At 47.1% G+C, this 23,007-nt stretch overlaps 1 protein-coding gene across 2 annotated transcripts in view; it reads left to right on the top strand.

Moving 5' to 3' along the window:
* DYRK1A (dual specificity tyrosine phosphorylation regulated kinase 1A) overlaps positions 1-23,007 on the top strand; it is a 786,609-nt gene that overhangs the window by 392,176 nt on the left and 371,426 nt on the right. For both annotated transcript variants that reach the window (XM_078656853.1, XM_078656854.1), the window contains exon 6: positions 15,080-15,268. In XM_078656853.1, the coding sequence (XP_078512979.1) occupies positions 15,080-15,268 (189 nt within the window). The remainder of the gene's footprint in view (positions 1-15,079; positions 15,269-23,007) is intronic.

Below are 23,007 nucleotides of genomic sequence, written 5' to 3'. Positions count from 1 at the left end.
AAGAGCTGCTCGACAAGAGATGCAGCGACAGGCACCAGAACCGGTTAATATTTTCGACGACTAACATGAACTCCCAGAGGCAGCGGACTCCGACCTAGAGCTAGTCACAGTAGAAGACCAGTCGGACTCCGATCAAGACATCCCACCGGGGCAAACCGTGAGTACCAAAGCCCCTACCTTGCCTCCACCTCCAGACAAGGCTCCTGTCAAAGCATCGCCTAAAAGCCTTAGCCGCAACCAAAACACCGCTTCAGAAGCCCCGCCTTCCGGCCCGGCTCCGAAGACCATACCAAAGCCTTCCGGTACCCCAGTACCGAGCAAACCACTTCCCAAAAAGGCCGTCGACTCAAAAATGGCCGCAGAGCCGAGAACGGGCACCCACACTAAAAAAGTTGTCGATCCGAAAAAGGCCGTCCATCCAAAGAAGGTCGTCGATCCGAAAAAGACAGTCGACCCAAAGAACACTGTCGACTCAAAGAAAGGCGTCGATCCAAAGAAGACAGTCGACCCGAAAAAGGTCATCGACCCGAAAAAGGGAATCGACGCAAAGAAAGTCGACCCGAAAAAGGTCATCGACCAGAAAAAAGGGAATCGACGCAAAGAAAGTCGTCGACCCAGACTGCCACTGAGCCGAAGAAGGTGGTCGACCCGAAAAAGGCAGTCTAACCTAAAAAAGTAGTCGACCCGAAAAAGACCGTCGACCCGAAAAAGACCGTCGACCCGAAAAAGACCGTCGACCCGAAAAAGACCGTCGACCCGAAAAAGACCGTCGACCCGAAAAAGACCGTCGACCCGAAAAAGACCGTCGACCCGAAAAAGACCATCGACCCGAAAAAGACCATCGACCCGAAAAAGACATCGACCCGAAAAAGACGTCGACCCGAAAAAGACCGTCGACCCGAAGAAGGTCGTCGAGTCACACAAGCACGTCGAGCCACAAAGGACGTCGAGCCGAAAGGAACCGTCGAGCCGACAAAGGACGTCGAGCCAAAAAAAGCTCTACAGAAAAATAAAAACAAGCAAGCGACCGATCCGTAAACTTCGGCGCCAAAGCCACGGACAGTGGAAGAAGAACTTTTTCACCCTGATCCAGTGAGCCCAGACTAAAACAGACTGTATATAGAACCTGATACAGGACATATATCAGTTTATAATAAGAACAAAAGACTGGACACTGAAGCACCTTCTTCTGTTCCCCATAAGAAAAAGGACTTTGGGACATCCCCTTCTAGACCTTTCACACCTCCTCCTTTCACTCCTAACATGCCTTATGTTCCATATTCTCCTACACCACGACACTATGATGAGGTAGAAAATATGGGTGAAGATCCTCAACAGGACTTTATAGACCCTGATGACCAAGGAAACCAGGATGACACATGGGACGATCAGAATGACCCTGATGACCCATATGATACACAACCCATACCCGATACCTCGCCGTACCCCACAAAGCAGTCTCCTACCGACGACACTGTCGCTTTTAACTAGCTAGTAGACAGAGCAGCTGAGTATCATGGCGTAAACATGCACACTGACCCTCTAGAAGAGGATTTCCTATTTAACACCTTCCCAACATCAGAGAAAAGTGTACGTATACTCCCTATGCTGAAGGGAGTATTGAAGCACGCACCAGACATTTTTAAAGACCCAGCAAGGGCGCGTGTCCTCAATCCAACAATTGAAAAGAAATATAAACCAGCCCCTGCAGACCCCTCTTATATCAAGTCTCCGCTACCACTAGATTCTCTAGTTGTATCTAAAGCTAGGAAAAGGGCAAATTCGCAAACAGGAGATGCCCCCCCCCCCCCTTTCCGACATGGAGTCAAACATTTTAGAAGCCTCAGGGAAAAGTGGCCTCTCAGGCAGCAAATACCTGGAGAATTGCCAATACACAAGCTCTCCTAGCACGCTGTGACAGAGCACACTATGATGAACTGGAGGGATTATTACAACACCTACCAGAACCCTATAAGGCAAAAGCAAATGACCTAATACAGGAAGGGAAATTTATCACTAACTCATCCAAAAAATGTGCCCTTGATGCAGCCGATACAGCCGCTAGGTCTGTCAACACTAGTGTGTTGCTACGTCGGCATGCCTGGCTCTGCATCTCGGATTTTAAGAATGAAGTGCAATCTACAATACTCAATCAGCCCATTAACCAAGATTTCTTGTTTGGCCCTACAGTTGATACCATCTTAGAAAAGATGAAAAAGATACTGACACTTAAGTCCATGGGTGCACTTCGATTTCAACAATCCTTTCGTCGCTCCTCTTTTCGAGGCTCAGGCAGAGGCAACACGTCTCAAACCTCTTCATCATTCAAAAGTACTACACAAGGCACCTTTAATAAAGGTTCCAATAGAGAAGGTTATAGAGGAAACAATAACAAGGGCAAAGAACGTGGTGGTAAACAACACCAGAGCCTCCAACACCACCAAACAGTGACTTCACCACGCTCCCTCGAGACCACCTAACACCAGTCGGAGGCAGAATAAAACAATTCCTACCAGTCTGGAACGCCATTACAACAGACATGTGGGTGAGACAAATTATCCAGTATGGTTACTGCCTGGAACTCACTTCTACTCCACCCAACATACCACCCAAACACTGTCCAAAGAACACATCACGCTGTTACAACAAGAGGTGCCATCCATGCTGGAAAAGGGTGCCATAGAGCCAGTCCCTTTTCAACATCAAGGGACACAAGTATACTCTCTATACTTCCTCGTTCTTAAAAAAGACTGGTCCCTCAGACCAATATTAGACCTCAGACCTCTGAACCAATACACACTCTCAGAGCATTTCCATATGATCACTCTACAACAAGTACTCCAACTACTCCAGCAGGGGGACTTCCTTGCTACATTAGACCTCAAAGATGCATACTTTCACATCGCTATACACCCAGCTCACAGGAAATACCTCAGGTTCACAATAGGTCACCACTATCAATTCAAAGTTCTCCCCTTCGGTGTAACTACGGCACCAAGGGTTTTTACAAAATGCCTAGCAGTAGTAGCAGCACACTTCAGCAGGCAACACATCCATGTGTTCCCCTACCCGACGATTGGCTCATAAAAGCCAACTCGTACGCACAGTGTGCCAGCCATACCTCACAGACAATCCAGCTTCTACACAGTCTGGGATTTTCAATAAATTACCCAAAATCACATCCGCAACCCTCCCACATAAAACAATATCTGGGAGCAACTATAGATACCTCAGTGGCGAAGGTATATCCAAATCCAGCCAGGATAGCCAGCATACAATCTCTCACTCAAAGATTTCTGCCACAACACTCCCTGACTGCTCGAGTGTTCATGCAGCTCATAGGCATGATGGCCTCCTGCATATTCATCGTCCCTCATGCTCGGCTTCAAATGCGTCCCTTACAGGAATGCCTAGCACGCCAGTGGAACCAAGCTCAAGGACAACTAAAAGACCTAGTGTTGGTAGACTGTCGCACTTAGAACTCTCTGCAGTGGCGGAACCCACAAAACCTTTCCAAGGGGCGACTGTTCCAAGAGCCAGTTCCACAAGTAGTATTAACAGCGGACGCATCACTGACCGGTTGGGGAGCCCATCCCCTTCAATACACAGTACAAGGTCTCTGGACAGCCAAACAAAAGACACTACATATAAACCACTTAGAGTTACTAGCAGTATTTCTAGCAATTAAAGCCTTTCAGAAATACTTGTGCAACAAGGCTGTGTTAATCCGGACAAAAAACATGACCGTCATGCACTACATCCAAATACAAGGAGGGACACACTCTCTGCAACTATCTCACCTAGCACAGAGCATATGGAAGTGGGCAATTCCACAAAACATTTACCTCCTGGCAGAACACCTCCCAGGAATAGACAATCCGATAGCAGATCTACTAAGCCGACACAGTCAACAGATACACAAATGGGAATATTCACCCTCAAGTTCTCCAACCATTCTTCCAAAAGTGGGGACATCCAGAGATAGATCTGTTTGCCACAAACGAAAACTCAAAATGCCCGTCCTTTGCCGCCAGGTTCCCACACCCGTTGTCACAAGGCAGTGCGATATGGATGAACTGGTCCGGCAGATTTGCATACGCTTTTCCACCAACCCCACTGATTCCATTAGTGGCACGCTAACTAAGGCAACAGTCACTCTCAATGATCCTGCTACAGCCATGGTACACAATGCTCCTAGAACTCTAAGTAGTTCCTCACCAAAGACCGCACCTTTCGCCACAATTTCTAACACAGATCCATGGAGAAATCAGGCACCCAGATCCCAATCAGATGAACCTAGCGATCTGGCTCCTGAGGTCTTAGAGTTTGAATATCTTAACTTGCCTCCAGACTGCATGAACATTATCAAGGAAGCAAGACGTCCCACTACCAGAGCATGCTACGCAGCTAAATGGAAAAGATTTGCAATTTATTGTAATAATAACCAAATCAATCCATTAGATGCCTCCATCCAAAACTTAATCTTACTTGCTACATCTTCAAAAATGTAACCTAGCATACTCTTCCATAAGGCTACAACCTGGCTGCTATAGCAGCATATCTGCAAAACAGACAACATGTGTCCCTATTCAGAATACCACCTATCAAAGCTTTTATGGAAGGACTTAAAAGAATTATCCCTCCAAGGCATCCACCTTCACCAGTCTGGAACTTAAACTTATTACTTACCAGACTCATGGGACCTCCCTTCGAACCACTTCATGCATGTGAACTACAGTTCCTAACACGGAAGGTTGCATTTTGATTTGCCATTACCTCCCTCAGGCGAGTGAGTGAGCTACAGGCACTAACCATTCGGGAACCTTTCTGGCAAATACACCACAATAAAGTAGTGCTTCGTACTAACCCTAAATTTATGCCAAAAGTTATCTCCACTTTCCACATCAATCAGTCCATAGAATTGCCAGTTTCCTTCAAAACCCGCAGTCCGTGGATGAAAGAGCTCTACACACACCAGACGTTAAAAGAACTCTGCTATATTACATTGACAGAACAAAATCATTCAGAAAGACAAAGCAACTATTGCTTTTTCACCACAACATAAGGGCATTCCCATTTCCAAGACAGGAATAGCCAGATGGATAGTTAAATGCATTCAAATATGCTATCAAAAGGCAAAGCGCACTTTAACAGTTCCCCCAAGAGCCCACTCAACACGCAAAATGGGGGCATCCATGGCTTTCCTTGGAAATATTCCCTGGGGGCCACACCAGAACGTATGCTGACACGCCGTGAGGGCAACGGCTCTATCGCACTGACCTTGCCGTGAGGGAAATGGCTTTCACCATCGGCAAGCTCTCCCGAGCGCCGTGAGGGCAACGGCTCGGTAAAACTACATCCCCCAGCTGCCCCAGGTACCGGCGCGGGAGTGACATCGGCACGCACGGACGCGCCTTAAGGGAAGGGAGCGCCGAACGCTCCTGGGGGCCGCACCAGAACGTATGCTGACACGCCGTGAGGACAACGGCTCTTATCGCACTGACCTTGCCGTGAGGGAAACGGCGTTCACCATCTGCACCCTCTCCCGAGCGCCGTGAGGGCAACGGCTGGGTAAAACTACATCCCCCAGCTGCCCCAGGTACCGGCGCGGGAGTGACATCGGCGCGCACGGAGGCGCCTTAAGGGAAGGGAACGCCTCCCGCATCGCGGGACGCGCGCTGGAGCGTGCCGGGACAAGGGCGGTACCGTCTGTGGCCGTCAGGGGCCAGAAGAAGCCGGGACGGGCCTCTCCCTTAACATCTTCAAAGGACAACCACGAAGAGTGGACAAATACCTAAAGGTACTGTTACTTGAAACCATCAATACGTGGTTACCCTTGCTTCCAATCCCTCTTCTCAGTACTAGGAGGGAGCGTTGCCTAGATAAGGATTAGTCCCCTTTTACTTGTAAAAATGAGTCCTATGGGTAAAATCCTAAAGCCTGCTGCTTCTCGCCCCATGACTCGGAAGCAGGTGGGGACAACACAATCCCTCCCTACCCTAACGGCTATTGACAAGATGCTTCAAAAAACTATTGGGGTAGTGGTAACTGCAATAGAAAACACAGAGAGAAGATTATCAACTACTCCTGCTGCCCCTCTGTCACAGCAAGTGGGGGATTACTCGGCAATTACAATTAACCCCCCGATTCAAGTTCCTTCCTCACATCGTCCATTGCTGAATTGCCTTGTGCTTTGGTTCCCATAGATGTAGAAGTCCGCTTTCATGCTCCTAGTTCCCCCCTTCCCCCCGTAATCACTGTAGCAAACAAACCGCGTCCCAGAAGTAAGAAAGTTAGATTACCAAAAAAACTAATTAAAAGGATCATGCCCAAACATGACCTTGTAACAGCTACTGCTGGCCCTTCTCTATCGACTGTGGGTGCACCGGTCTGGGTTACCAACCTTGTTGCCGATTTTCAGGCTCTGATGGAGCAGACTATTGGCACACACATTAAACTCCTGGTATCTAGGATAGATGGATTAGTTTCTACCCTTAATAATATGGGTTTGGGGAGAACACAGTCCACCAGTCCATTGGGGAAGCTTGCTTCTAGTGAGGTCGGTGGTATTCCAAAGACTACTCCTCATGGCAGGATCGCTTCGCCCAAAAATAGTGCTATTGGGAATAAAGTTACAAGACTAGCTTCAAATATCACTGAGTCTGTCCCTGATTCTGCTAGCCCCTCACCCAGCAATAATATTCCTGCTGAAAATCCCCAGGTAACTAGAAATCCTACTCCCATCTCTGGTAAAACAAAACCCATGCCTAGGGATGGAAAAATAGGAAGTGAAAACAGAATGGTGAGGGGAGCGCCTGATCATCGGAATCCTACCAACGGAAAGGCATTACCTAAAAGTATTTCATTGGAGTTGCCTACCATCGATCTACCCCAGAATCTCTACCCTATGTCGTAGTACTAACGGGGCTACCGCCCTTAAGCCAGGGAAAAACTGAAGACCATACAGACCTAAAAAATAAGTGCATACAATGGCTCAATGCCAACAGGCCTCTACCTCCAAATGTTTCAGGGGAAATACTTTGTCAGAAGAATAGAATGGATCGGGAGGGGACCTAAAACTATTGCAGGAAACAGCATAGTAATACATTTCAGGGATATCAGCGATGTTGAATACATCTGTAGTATATCCTCCAGTAGATCAAATACCCAAATCCTCCCTCTCCATTTGTCATACTTCTATCCTACCCCTCACTTGAGGTCCGGCCATTGTAAAAGTGTCCACTATGGTGAGGGTCATTGTAGTCTCCCATATAGAACGCAACAGGGGGCAACAACCTGGGAGGACACTTATTCATATATTCCTCCACTCTCACTGTTACCTCTAAGAAACCGGTTCAGTGTGTTGGAACAGGTGGATTGACGCCCTGTGAAGGAGAATCCCCTACTAAACACTGCCAGTGGAACACCTACCCTTGTAATTGCATCGGAGGCAAATGATATAACTACTACCCCCGGAGAAGAAACAGTACCTCATCCCCTGATCGGGCAGGGAAGGAGAGAAAAGGGGGAAATGGTGTAGCAGTTGGGAGTTTGTGCTCCCATGGAGGCTGTACCTAGTATGGAAACAAGGGAAGGGATAATTCAGATAGGGACCATCACTATTGATCGTTCCCCCGCCATAGGAATAGGGAAACAACAAGCTAATGTTGAGGTAGCCGATGGAAGTATAAAAATCCTCTCGTAGCTGGGTTAAAAAATAAATTACTTACGCCTGAGTGGGGTCCCTTCATGGCATCACATGACATCTGCCTGATGCAGGAAACCTGGGCATTAGAGGAGAGTGTTAGCCCAGGTTATGCAACCTTCGATATCCTGGCAACAACTAGGGGAAGAGGTCGACCATCGGGTGGTTTATCGATCTGGATAGGCACGCATTTGGGCGTCGAGGCAGCCCAAATACCAACTAATTTCCCAGATGTCCAATGTGTGCTATTGACACCCCAAAACATGCCTATAGTAGCCATAATAAATATTTACTCAAGGCCAGTCAGAATGGACAGGAATCAAATACAATCAATGTATTGGATCTTTTTATTCAGGCACTTGACCCCTCAATCGCTATAATCCTTGGTGGCGATTTCAACTGCCAATTCGAGCCTTTGGTCATCCCCGAGTTGGGCGAACTGGATGATGAAGACTCTTTTTGGCGTATCCCTGACCCCAAGATCCCCTCTGTCAGGGCATGGACCCCGTTGGTCTTGCAAATTAAATCTTTTTCCCTTGCAACGTCTCTGCGGGCGTGCAATGGGAGGCTGGACCCAGACCGACCGGGGTCAGCTACGTTTAATAGGGCAGAACAAACTTCCATCATAGATTATATAATGATGGAAGTAAAACACTGGGATAGATTGATGGAATTTAGGGTCCTACCGAGGCAAGATAGCGACCACAATGCCCTTGTCTTAACACTTAAGGCAGGGAGCTTCGGGTTGACAAACCCTGATGCCGAACTCAATACTGAGATCTTGCCCCTTATGGTAGCCAACAATAGGCGCAGGGTTAAATGGCCCACTTTCAAGACTCCCCTAGCAGGCTTGCCGAAATATACCAGATTGTTGTACCTCTGATTATCGAGATGGGTGATTCTGACTCCAACGGTCAAGCCGTAGAAATCCATAGGCAGTTGGCTCTCGCACTGGGGGATGTGTTTTGCCCAGTAAGTGGGAATAAACGGCGTGGGGCTAAGACACACCCCTGGTATGATGACACCTGCAGGAAAGCAAAAAGGGATCTCCTTACGGCAATTAAATCCAAAGATAGTGTAGGAATTAGGCTATCTAGACTGCTTTATAAAGAGGCAATTATTAGAGGTAAAAAGGATTGGGAGCAAACGAGGTGGAAGGACTTGAGATCTGCGCTCCTTTCAAAGGACGCCAAGTCATTCTGGGCCATTGTCAGCTCAGGTGTAAAAGGGGGAGGGGAGGCCGTTTCCCCGAATATTGCGCCCTCAGTGTGGGAGGCACATTTCGGGGCACTATATACAACTTTGGAGTGTGACGATGTTCCTCGTCTAGGCTCCAAACCTGCCCAAGAGTATAGTATGGCAGATACGATTGATTTGTCCCTGGAAGGAGCTGCGGCCATCCCCTGTCCCAGACCCCCTTCACGAGTATCGACTGGTGGGGGCCTCGGGCGTGGGGTCGTGGTTGGATCACCTGGACGCCCAGGAGGTGTATCTCCCTGTAATACCAGAGATCATCACCCTGAAGGAGGTAGAATCTGCCATAGCAAGGCTGCTCCCCAACAAAGCTCCTGGCCTTGATAAATTGCCTGGGGACCTGTTTCGATCTCAAACTAAAATATGGGCACCATACCTGGTTATCCTGTTTAATGCGGTTCTTATGGGGTTTGATCCACCGGACACCTGGTTGGGAGCTGAGATCATCCCCATTTACAAAAAGGGTTGTCCGCTAACCCCATCAAACTACAGGCCCATTAGCCATATAGATACAACACAACAACTAATGGGTAGGATCATATTGGACAGGATACAAGGGTGGATGGAGGAATATGAAATATTAACCACTCTCCAGGCCGGATTTAGATCTGGCATTTCAACCCTGCATCAAATTTTTCGGCTCCAGGTCCTATTTTGGAAAACGGCAAGAGTGGAGGGTGGCAGCGTCTACCTTGTCTTTGTGGACCTGCGGGCCGCTTTCGATCTTGTCCCCAGGGAAAAGTTGTGGAAAGTACTGACAGTTCTGGGTCTCCCGCCATATCTACTGAACATCCTGACTAGATTGCATGCTGGTAATTATGCCCAGGTTAGGTGTGGGAGACATGGGGATCTTTCAGCCCGTTTTCCTGTATCTAGGGGTGTGCGACAGGGGTGCGTCCTGGCCCCCACGCTCTTTAGCCTTTTTTATTAACCCCTACCGCGCTACCGCGTTTTCCCGCTGTGCGCTGATTTTTCAAAATCGCGTTGTTTATGACAAAGCCAGCTCGTCATCCGCGTAGCGCAGGTAACGCCCATGACGAGCTGGCTTTGTCATTAGCGCGGAAGGGGTTAATGGCCTCGTGGATGCATAAATTGTGTAAAAGACCACGACGCTCCCTGGTTGGCTACTGGTCGGGTGCCCGTTCTGATGTTTGCGGATGACACTCTGTTGCTATCCAAAACATCATCGGGCATCCAGCGTGTTCTGGACGGGTTTATAACGTTCTGTGCGTCGCGGGGATTGGAGGTTAACTTGGATAAAACCAATTTTATGATCTTCAATCCCCCTAGGCACACCCGCCCAAACCCTGTCCTGAACAGTATTCCCCTGGAATGGGTCAAAACCTCTGTCTATCTGGGCATTACCCTGACAGAAGATTTTGGTTGGGGTCACCGAATCACTATCGCAAATAGCAGGGGGTATTAGTAAGCTCCATAGAACATCAGACTTCAAACCGGTTGCTCCTGTCCTTGAGATCTATGGACTTCAGGCCAGGACAGCAGCTATGTATGGCGCTGAACTCTGGGGTCATAAAAATACATCCAGTCTCCTGAGGGTTGAGCAGTCCTTTATGAGGAACCTGGTGCGCTTACCACAAAGCACACCACTTATCCCCTTGCAATTGGATTTGGGCCTGGAGTCCATAGAGGAACTGGTAGCCGCCTGGCCCTTGCTCTATTGGAGGAGGTTCTGGTCAGCACCGGAACTGGCATCCTATAGAACCGAATTTTTGGAGGTCTCGGGGCAAATAAAAAAAATAAAAAAATCCTTGGCTATCTCATATCAAGGCCCTCACCACCTATGTAGGCTTGCCCCAGCTATAGGAGATCCCCGAGTTGAGTTGCCCGAGGACACCTATGGCACAATTGCTAACCGTGGTGAGGCGGCAAAATTTACTTGCACTACAGCGTTCAACAACCCAGGGCAGGCTGTCTGTTGAGATCCTCTTAGTAAAATCTGAACCTCGGCGGGAGGAATTCCTAGATGTAGTCCAACCCCCTCTTGCGAAGAAATTATATACTCAATTGAGGCATGGCTGCCTGCCAATCAGGGCATTTACCTCAAAATGGGCTAAAACAGAAAATGGAACCTGCCCGGCATGTAATTACAACCCGAGAAGATGTTGCCCATGTTATGTTCTTCTGCCCAGCGTATATCACAATAAGAAAATGTTGGCTGATCCCACTATGTAGAAACTTGGGCTTCAGGCAATGTGCGCAGGCGTGTAGAGTTTTAATGTATGACACCTCGCCTCCTATTGTCTTTGCTGTTTCCCGTTTTTTCACATATGTGGCGCCGAAGGAAAGGCTTTGTTTAAAGTTAATGTCAACAGTTTGGATCAATTTTGTTCCTTGATAACTTTCTGCTTAATCAATTTTTGTCTCTAATATTAATTGCTTATATTTATTGTTTTAACTACTGTGCCTTGTATGTATTTTATCTGCACTTTTATGGTCTTTGACCGAAATAAAGTTTTCATTGAAACATATGTAGGGCAGCTACATGGTCTACCATACACACTTTCACTAAACACTACTGTGTTGACGTGCAAGCTAAGCAACAAGCTGCTGTAGGCCCGGCTGTCCTTAAAACTCTTTTTCAAACCACTGCAGCTGATACAGGCGACCACCGCTAGAGGAGAAACTGCTAGACAGTCTATGCTAAGATATGAATTCAGCAGCCCACATGCCTCGAACGGAAAATGCTACTTACCAGTATGCATTTGTTCTTGGCATGTAGGGCTGCAGACATTCATATCGCCCACCCTCCTCCCCGGTGCCTGTCACAGCTGCAGGGTTATCTTTTTACATACATTTACATGGTCATCTCTTACTTTGCTATACTCCATCTTTGCGACAATGGCAAAAAAACAATCTGAAGATGAAGATGCCCATGCGCACTGTAGTCCAGGGGAGGAGTCACCTATCTCGTGATACTCCGAAGATTCTTCCAAGACAACAAGGTGCAAACATCCGGACCCAACACTAGGCGGCGATCTATGCTAAGATATGAATGTCAGCAGCCCTACATGCCAAGAACAGATGCATACTGGTAAGTAGCATTTTCCTTCCGCACCGTCGACGCCAACGGTTTCTGGGACTCTCCGTAGCTTGTTACTTTGTTTTTTTTCAGTTGTATCCTGTTCTCTTTTTCTTTCTGCTCAAGGATTTCTTCGGGAAAATCAGGTTTTAACCCCTTCGGCGCTCATGACGAGCTCAGCTCGTCATGTAACGCGGCTTTTTGAAAAAAGCAGCGTAGCGCAAAAACAGCCACTGCACGCATGCGGTTAAGCCTTGCAGGAGTGGGGTGGACATATGTCCATAACGGATCCACACGACGATTGTGTATGGTGTTTGTCATCTGACCATGATGTTGAGGATTGTTCTTCCTGTAGGAAGATGAACCCGAAGGCTTTGAAAGAAAGGGAAGCCAAGCTTTTTATGGCGAAAGTTCGAAAAGAGAAGAGAGGTCGGAGGAAATCGAAGGCCAGGTCGAGGTCGGGATCCGAGTCAAAGTCGACATCAGGTCATGTTTCATAGTCCAAGAAACATAAGAAGAAGTAGAGGCATAGCTCTCGGCACCGATCTGAGGAAGTTCAGTCGTTGACCTCGAAGGATCATCGACATCGGAAGGATTACATATCTCCCTCTCTGTCCCCGGTGAGAGTTGTTGCTCCAGTGGATTCACTGGCACAGTCACCAGCGCGGTCTACGGAGCAGTCACCGGCGCAGTCACCAGTGCCGAATCCTTCGCCGGTACATTCTTTGGTTCCTGTGGAAGAGGTGCCGATACCTGAAAGGCTATCGACTCCAGTGGATACACAGTCGGCGCCGACTGGCCCGAATCCGGTGGCGCCTGTGCCAGGCGAGTATCCTCCATTTCCTGATCCAGGCCAAGATCCATCGCATTACCTTAATGCGATGTACGGAGTCTTTGCGAGGGTCCCATGGATCCTATGGCATTCAATTTGGGAGTTCCAGAAGCTTATGCTCCAGCTCTGTTCATGCCATTTCTTCCTGCCGCTCCTTCATGGCATTTTCCGGCACCATCAGCGCGGCCTCATTCGACGTCGAAGGTGCCGCTGGATCCGAGTTCGACGCCGGTTCCGAATCCATCGGATCCGTGTATGACTCCGTTGGCCCCGAAGGTGAGGTCCAGACGTGAGGCACAGAGGTTGCTGGAGGAGCAGCATTATAGAGAAAATGAGATGGAGGAAGGAGAGCTCCATGAGTCTGAGGACCTTTTTGAAGGTCTAAGGGAGGCAAGTGGTTTGGATTTATCTCCAGAATGGCAACTTTCACCTCCTTCTGATGTTCCTTCCAAGGATGTGGTTTCTTCCCATGTTGTGATTCGTAAGGCTGCTGATCTTTTGAACTTGCAACTCCCTACTACAGAATTTAAGTCCAATATTCTGACGGAGGTGCTTCATTCTCCTTCCACAGTCATTGAGCCCTTGCTTCCTTTTAATGAATCTATTACAGTCCCTAGGAACTGTTATGTATGTAATGTAGGGAAGGATATAGGTGAAAGGTTGCAGTGTTACCTTCACCTATATAGGGTACCTATTTGGAATATAACAGTATCACTATGAAGCCTGATACTAAATGCTCACAGGAGGCCTTGGCAGCGAATCTCTTCCCCATCACAGATGAAATATGGTCTTACTGTTGCTCACCACACAACGAATATCACTTAGTCACAGACACAAGCTGTTACATTTTAAATGTTTATATCATGCCCCTCCCCACCCCTCTAATATTGCCAGATTCGACCCTGCACGGTCCTCACCATTGGCTCAAATGCCAGGCCCCCAAGGCAGAGTTTACGCATTTGATATGGACTATCCCGACGATATCCACATATTGGACGTCGGTCCTAACTCATGTTTCGGCATTGACTGGTTCAGTGGTGACACTGGACCCCGTTATAGCTCTTTCAGAACATACTGGGGTTATACCAAAGTCCATGCGCCAATTGGTTTTGATGGCATTTTTGTTGTCCAAGCCTGATATTGCTGTCCACTGGGCACTAACGGGGTCTCTGACCCTTCAGCCTGGCTCAAAAGTATGACGTATTGTGATAGCGTCAGCGAGGACTATGTACTCTTGCAACCCCTCACATCTTGCCCTAAAGACTTTTGATAACCTCAAACAGATTATTTACGCACGCTTGAATATGAATCTACAGATTGAATTCGGCAATCCTCTTCCTCCCACTCTTTGCTCCTTCCTATCCTACTATAATATTTACCCTTTCTCTACACTACAATTTTGTTTTCTTCTTATGCTCTAAATATGCACATTGACCATGCGGATTTGGGATGTTTTTGACTGTTCATTTATGTACTCTCTACTCCTTAATGTATTGTCAGTGTATAGCTCTAATATGTGCTTTTTACTTTCCTTGTCACCTTGATTGTTTTGTATGAAAATCAATCAATACATTTAAAAAATGTATATATTTGCTAATTGCTGTCCAATCTCAAAACTCATGCTGCCATTGGGTTTCATTGAAGCTAGTTTGTGCTAGTGTATGTTGTATTTTACCAATAAAGTAAATACAAAATACTTTGATTATGTATTTCTTTCACAGCACACAGTGAAAGCTTTGCTTTAAATAATAATTTATGATAAATTGAATTGTTTCCATCCCAAAGAAACGTTGTTTGGGATGGTAATAGTATAACTTTTATAAAATGTATAGGTTGACAATTCGCATTTAATCTGGAAGTTTTAATATAGTTTTTTTGAAAACTGTTGCATTTTCGGTTTTCAGTCTTACCCTTTAAAGTACTTTCTATTGGCATATTCAGGTGGACTACTTCCTGTCCTTTGATCATTACAAGTGTGAGCATTTGATTATGGAAGTTTGCAGTACAGTCATATTGCCAGTGTATGTGGGCATGCCTTCTCAACTCTCACTATAGTTCTTCATTTCAAAAGTACTCAGAATTATTTTTATTTGCAGGCTATGCAATATTTGTGCTTGAGCGGTTTTATATGCTCCCTTTTTTCTTTCATTCAATTTGCTATACTTTATGTACAACTGACTTTTCTTGATTATGAGCAAGTCTTCAAGACAAACATTTTTAGTATTTTTAAAAGTGTGTTTCTTGACAGGTTTACTATGCAAAAAAGAAGAGACGGCACCAACAAGGTCAAGGAGATGATTCTAGTCATAAAAAGGAGAGGAAAGTGTACAATGATGGCTATGACGATGACAACTATGATTACATTGTGAAAAATGGCGAAAAGTGGATGGATCGTTATGAAATAGATTCTTTGATAGGCAAAGGTTCTTTTGGACAGGTAAGTTCATGTCTCTGGCATACATGTTCACTTAAAAGAAAAGCTCTCATACAAACTCACGTTTCATACTAAGTTGAACACTTTAACCCAGAAGTAGGTATGAAATTGATTAGCAGTATCATAGTACCTCAACTGAAGTAGATGTAGTGATTGATCTTCATGCTCGTCTGTGCAATTAAATAAGATGTGCAGTGTAGACCTTTTTATTAAAAAAATTAAATAAAATTTAAGCCCCATCCTATATTAGGAAACTAGCAGGCAACTAAATAGCATTGTGGTGGTAGTGTGCTAGCGACAAGACAAACTTTTTTTAATGGTTACTCCAAGCAAGTTGACTGGTACAAAGTATCAGAATTTGCATGCTCTGTGGCAGTGTTCCTCGGGTGTTCACCTATTATTTGGTTCTCTATGTCCAATATTTAGCTTTGATCTTGCTTTTTTTCATGCTTAGTGTTTCTCATGGATACTTGTAACCACAGGTTCATCACATTTAGAATATCCCCAGGCGTAAAAAGCTGAAGAGTGTTACAGCAGTGTTCCCTCATGCTGATAGATTGTACCATGTTTTTTCTCTAAAGGCAGGCACAAGCTGAGTGAAAAATATGACGTTTGATGTCTGGCTTGGAATCCATATTTCTTTAGAATCATCTGTTTTCCCCACCAGTCCTAAAACATTGCAGAATGGAAAGCTACACTTTCCATTCTGCCCATCACACTTAATATCTCTGACAGATCTCGTAAAGTCTTTCTTGCATTATGCAGGACCTCCTTGATGTTGAGAACATGCCTCTTTGGCGATGAATGTGTAGATCTGAGACAGGGTTGGTGATCCATAAAAGGAGACTCAGTTGGCCACTCTGAGGTTTTCATGAATGGGGGTTACCATCATCCTCACTGTCCTTTGTTTTGGTTGGCCAAGCAAATTGCTGTCTAGGGTGCCTGGTTGTGACTCTATATGTGGGCCTTTTTGAAAGGTATTAATCAAAGTCGTGGCTCTTCTATATAACTTTGAAAACCTCGATATCACATATGTTGAATTGCCAGTGTTGTAGAATGCCAGACGCTAATGCTTGTTTCTGATGGATTCTTCTGACTTCGATTACTTACCTTTATAATATTTGCAGGTGCCAGACTGGATATGGAAAATGTAGCAGCAGTGCTTCTCCGCTGCTATAGATGGTGCTTTGTGGCTCCACTGTGACCCCTTACTGCCCAATAAGTCATGGATCGGAGTTGCATAGAAGCACGATGCTGGTGCGCTGATGTCTGTTCCCTTCCTTCTGTACCCTTCAGTGCTGATCTGGAGCACCACTCCCAAATTTCTCGGCCTTCAGAAGAATTCAAAATCTACCACAGACATTCAGGGATATTGATTTCCCTCAAAACCACACAGGAGTCCAGCCATGCCGCTGCTGCAGGAAGCAGATGTCGGTCCTTGACTTGCATGATGTGGCTTTGGTACGTGGGCTCCAGCCACAACTTGAAGTTGTGTGATAGAGTCCTCATGCATCTAAAGGCGATCTGGGAGTAGGTGGTAAAGCATAAGAAAAAATGCTGTTGAAACATAAGACCCACTTAAACTCGCTGGGATGCTTGCTGTCCCATACAAGAAACTTGCCCCGCTTGATGTCCCATACACATACTAAGCTTTATGGTACGTCTCAGTCAATGAAAGTGTATGCGCTAGAAAGCTAAGCGAGACTGAACTTCATCCCACTAGTTGATAACAGGCGAGACAGCACAAGGACGTCCGTTAAATGGATTATACTTCTCGAGTGTCTTCTGACTCTGATGTTGTCAGGCGACTGATCCTGGTGCATTCCAATTCCTTGGATCATCGTCAACCTTGCAGGCTATAGCTGCTTTCAAGGATAAAGTGCTGCCCTGGATAGTCTATGGGCACCCATGGAGCTGCATGGGGCTAATGTCAACTTACTGTGGTCCTCCGTCAGGGTCAGGTGACTTCATGGTACCCGTCCCTTGGCCTTTTCTGACACTTGCTCAAATTTCCTTTTCTAAGTCCACTGCAGTCCCTTCTTTACCAGTGCTAGATCTGACGTTGATGCTGGTCTCTGACTCCAAGCTGTATCGACTCCTTTCAGGCCTGCACCAGGATCAATCGCCTGAGATTGCAAAAATGCAGCTACTCAGATTACGCTAGATTTTAATCCTACTTCTTTGCGTCAATGCCACTACTATCAGAGGCCTTTTCTGATGGCTACTTCTAACTTTTTCAAACACGATAATTTTCCATCACTGAATATGGCCAACACGAGACAGACAATGTAGCTTAAAGGAACAAATGGTCCCTAGTTGTCGCGTTACACTGAAGAGTGCAGCATATAACGGGAAAAAAAATCAAGACACTTGACTTCGTAAACTCACAAGAGGGCACAATCAACATTGAGCATTAAGGCAGTGGGAAAGGCAAGCTCTATGCACCAGTGTCCTGACTGGCAGAGTAGGAGGAGGAAGAGGCGGAGGGGAGAGAGGGAGGGTCTGGCGCTGGGGTTCAGATTCCAAAGTAAGCAAATGGGCCTGAATGGTTGCCAAATATAATTTCGGTTTGGCAGGGGGGCGTGAGGGGGGGCTGCAATGTGGCATATACTTCACTTGTTATGGCACAATACGTAATGCTGTGGATCCAAGTCTTGACAGTTGGGAGAAACACACTGTCTCAGTGGAGAGAAAGCTCTCTTTGCCAGTAACAAAGCTATAGCTGTGAACCTACGGACATTTGTTGGGACAGCAGAATCATTGCCTGAAAGGTCCATCGTGTGGGAAGGTAAGAGCATCTGAAATCATACGGAAGAGGGTGTTAAACTCTTCAGTCCAAACAATTGCAGTATGGGGACATGTCCACGTTAAATGAGGAAAGTTTTCCTCAGGGAATGTGCATTTGGAACACAGAGGACCTAGAAGGGGCAAGTCTGGCAAGGCCAGATGGGATGATGGACGATCTGTACAAAATCCGAAAGTGGAGACGCTTGTGACGAAGATTGGGGGATATAAGTTTAGTTTGCGCACAGCAAGAGGGCTAGTACGTGTCAGAAATAGAATGACATTAATCTTTCTCCCAATGCAATCGGACCTTGTTGTCCTGGGGGACATTGGAGGGTCATGTATGCACAATAAAGTTTAGCAACCCTATGGGTCCCCGTTGAGTGTTCTTAACACCGGAGGAAGTCGTCTGGATACAGGGGATAAGTGGGGTTGCGGGAGCGGAGCGTCCCATGTAGCTGCCGAAATATGAATCTGTCCATGTAAGTAATGTCCACAAATCTGATGTTATCAGAGTGTGAGAGCACATGGCCAACCAGGTATAAATCTCCCAGTATATGAAGGTCGTTTGTTGGCCAATTTTCTCAAGGGTTAAGGGCAGCCATGGAGTTTGTGGGAGAAGAAGGTCAGGAGAGTGTAAAGTCACAACCCAATATCAGACTAAGCTTTTGCAAGGCCCAGCATGTGGTAAACATGGTCTAGACAACCAAAGGGTCTTACCTTAGGCCCTGTGGTAATAGAGCTGCCAAGTCCAACTCTGTTTTGTCATAAGGTAGACGAGCATTTGGATGGTACCATGATATGCAAACTGGGCCTGACCTACAAGGAAATATGTCTGGTAGTGGTGAACAACGAAATTATCTGATCTAGTACAGGGACAATCTGTTGGCCACTACTTTGACAAGGATCTTATTGTCAAAACTAAGCAAGGAGAGCAGTCTATAGGCGGCACAATGGCATGGGCCAGTACCAGGTTTGATCAGTAAGGAGATTACTGCCTCCCGCACACAATGGGACACAGGGTGCTCCCTGAAGGGAGAGGGGGGTGAGGACCCAGCAACCTGTAGGCCCTATCCACCACAAATGTAGCCATGAAATGTTGGGTTCGAAGAGTTCAGAGAGCAGTATCTCCACAAAGTGGTCGGGGTACCCCATATTGGTGGCCTCTGCTATGCCCACAATGTAGGAAAGTGGGTTTCTGTTGCAGTAAACACCCCCCACTTTTTGCCAGACTACTGATGCACTTTCATTTGATGTGCCCTGGGTCCCTGCCAATCAGGTTCCCTTGGCCTGTGTTCCTTCCCCCAAACTAACCCAATTGGCATCTCTGGCCACAGGTCAGCCCCTGGTAAATGGTACCACAGGGACCCCCAGAGCACTGTGACCAGGGAAGACCTCAAAGGGATGCAGCACTCATTGTGCCAACCTTATAGGCCCTCTGCCTTTACACACACACTCTGTCTTTGCAGGCTGTGCGTTTTGGTGCAGAACAAAGTGAAGAGTCGACATGGCTCACATCCCTGTGTGACACTATACCACCTCCGGTCTACTACTTAACACGTGCAATTGTGTGTGATATACATACGGATAACCTCTTGTACTGATGTTGGAAAAAATACAGCCTAAAAGGGGGATTATCCCTTGAGGACTAGAACCCTCACTCACCCGTAGGTGACATGGTTCATCATATGGGTTCCTCCTCCCACCAGGGAACCTGGTCCTGCTGAGGGCTACAACTCCCTCACTGTGAGGGAGGAGCACAGGGATGTTTTTTTAGATGTTCCCTAATGTGACTAGGATGCTGGAATCCCATATGTGAAAGTATAATGTGGTGAGGGCGCAGCGCAAAAAAATTATACAAAGGTGGACCTAATAGATGACTAAAACTGCCTAGGAAGATGCAAAATACTATTTTTATTAGTTAGCTCTCACTGGCAGGATTAAAAATGCAGTGCGTAGAGCAGTATGGATTTAAAACTGCTCCCTATGTACGGTCGACATGTTGCAGCCAAATGATCATTTACATGTATCAGTGGCTTTCTTCAGGACCAATAAGAAGATAATCGCTGCTGCCAAAAATAAAGTGCTCAAAGAAAGGTGGAGGTGAGGTGACTTATCCTACAGTAGAGGATTGTCCCAGTAAATCCCGATACAGCCACAGAGGATTACTGGTGTTGTATCTGTTTCAAATATTTTTTCAAATATTTCTTTGAGCACTTTATTTTTGGCAGCAGCGATTTCATCTTCTTATTGGTCCTGAAGAAAGCCACCGATACATGTAAATGATCATTTGGCTGAAACATGTCGACCGTACATAGTATAGTGTCACAGTTACATTTTGGGGAAATTCTCCTCGCTGGTCTTTAAACTTCTTTCCCTAGGACCCCATTTCACCCGATTGTTGTTTGTACACATCCCTGTGTGCCATGCCTACAACCCACTGTCCTGGCATGGATCAGTCACCCCTCTAGCTGGGTGCCCAATGCCAGTGGTGAGGGTACAGGTGCATGAGCCCTATTTCCCTACAGTGTCTATGCCAATTCTTAGACATTGTAAGTCCAGTGCTGCCATTAAGAGTATATGGTGCTGGGAGCTTGTCATTACAAAATCCACAACACCTTAATAGCTACACTGAAAACTGGAAAGTTTGGTATCCATCTTCTCAGCACATTAAACCCACACTGATGCCAGTGTGAGATTTAATAAAAAATGCACGAAGAGGGCATCTTAGAGAGGCTCCTGAAAAACGACCAGCCTCTGGTGGGTTTTCTGACTGGTACACACCAGCCAGCCACCATAAGACAGGTTTCTGATAGATACATCTGCCAGTGGATTCCTCACCTTGTGAATATCCCCTTGCGTCAGCAACATTCGGAAATTCTTTTGTAGCTTCGCGCCGACGTGGACGACATCATAGAGGCACGGCATCGCACGCGACTCCGGTGACGCCACTGACACTACAATAGGCCCACGCCGGCGTGATGACGTCAGTTCCCTTTTTTCCGCGTCGTCGACGCTAAAGGTTTCGGGGAATCTCTGTAGCCTGTTAGTAACTTTGTTGCTATTTTCTTCACTTTTCTATTTCTTTGTGTCATTCACGATGTCGACAAAGAAGACCGGTTTCAAGCCTTGCAGAGAGTGTGGGAAAATGATGTCCATTGCGGACCCGCAGGAAGATTGCATCTGGTGTCTAAGTTCGGATCATGATGTTGATGAATGTTCTTCATGTCGGAAGATGAACCCAAAGGCTCTGCGAGAGAGAGAGACCAAACTTCTGGTGGCGAAGCTGAGAGGGAAAAAGTCTTCGAGGTCTCGTTCGAGAAGGGCGAGGTCGAGATCGGCGTCGAGATCAAGGCCTCAAGCGGAGTTGTCTTCGAAGTCATCATCAGATCATGCTTCGAAGTCAAGGAAGAGGCATAAGAAAAGAAGACATGAGTCCCGACGTCACTCCGGTAGGGATTCGGACTCGAGGTCGAAGTCACCCAAGAAGGTACGTTCGAAGGTGGTTCCTCCGGAGGAAGACAGGAAGGTAAGGCGTCGCCTTTGGAGTCGCAGGTTCCGGCTCTGTCTCCGGTACATTCTCCGGCGCCATCCCCACGGGAAAAGGAAAGGCCTAGGGTCTAGAGAATCGCTGGGGCTACACTATCTGACCCTTAGGTTAGGAGTAGCGGCGCGTGCAGTGTCAGTCACGTGAGAGTCAATAGAAAGTCAATGGGAACTTAAAAGGGAAGTAATTGTAGATTTAGGACACTTCCGGTTTAACTAGGAATATACAACTAACAAAACTAGCTGTCGTGAAGCTTGTCGTTGCAGCCACGCGGACCAGGAGGCATCGAGGACGACCAGGTGCTGGAGAGGAGCTGTCCCACGAAGGTTCTCGCAGATGGAGGGGTCGACTTCAAGATCGGAGCTAACAAGCCTAAGCAAAGGCAACCCACGCAGGATACACAAAGAGCTTCTGGTGCAGACCAGGAGGGTCTGAGGTACTTCACCTTTTCAGGGAAGCAATGGCCAGTCTGGAGCAAACAGACCAGCGATGGATTTTCAAAGGATATTCGTCACAGGGCTACTAGCCAACTGGCCAGCAACCGGGGCAACGCGTCGAGCAGAACACAAGCAGAAGGGCCCCACGCAGATCTCGTGGAGTGTGGAGGGCTGGTCTTCGGCGCAGGTGGAGCTCGGTGTCGGGGTGTCTCAGTCCTCAGTGCACAGCTTCGAGGATGCCTCAGGAGCTGCGCTGTTACCAAGTTGAAGACTTTCCAAGTTGCCTGGTTCTACAGGGTCTGACGCCTTCCACAGGGCTCAGCTGTGCTGGAGTCGTGCAGTGGGGTCAGAGGGGTCCGGGAGTCTAGGTCATTTCAGGCTCTGTGCTCGGGTTCTGGCGGGAACGGGGACAAAGCAAGCCGTCGAGTTGCTGGATGGTGCCTGGTTGCCCAGGGTGGTCACTCATTGGCCACAAGTGAGATTCTTCAGTCTTCAGCTCAGGTGAATGTCGAAGGGTCCAGAGTTTCGTTTCAAGTCGATATCAGGATAAATCTAGTCTCCTGGGTCAGCTCCTAGCTTTATACAACTAAAGGGGGCTGCTTTACTTACTAGGTCCCTCCTTTGGGTGGGAGCAGGAAGGGGGGTGGTTGCACCCCCTTTCCTTTGTCCAGTTTCGCGCCAGAGCTGGGGCTGGAGTGCCCCAGCAACCGGTTTGAACTGGGGTATGCATGAAGCACCTAATGTGCCTCAGGCATGGTCTCAATCTATTCAGCCCTCCCTGTCCCAATACACAATGTCCTGTCTGGGGTGGTGCTCGCACCTCTCCAGGCAGGAAACCTATTGTCCAAACCTCCGTGACTGGAAGGACTCCCAGCAGCAGGAGGACAGATTTGTGTCTGTGGCAGCAGCTTCCATTTTGTGACGCTGGGGCTCTGGTTAACTTTAACCGGGATAGTCAGCAGCAACATGTCTTC

The sequence above is a fragment of the Lissotriton helveticus genome, chromosome 8, assembly GCF_964261635.1.
Source record: "Lissotriton helveticus chromosome 8, aLisHel1.1, whole genome shotgun sequence".
In the NCBI taxonomy this organism is placed as follows: Eukaryota; Metazoa; Chordata; class Amphibia; order Caudata; family Salamandridae; genus Lissotriton; species Lissotriton helveticus.
The sequence above is the reverse complement of the archived record's forward strand: the minus strand, read 5'-3'. Positions and strand labels throughout refer to the sequence as shown.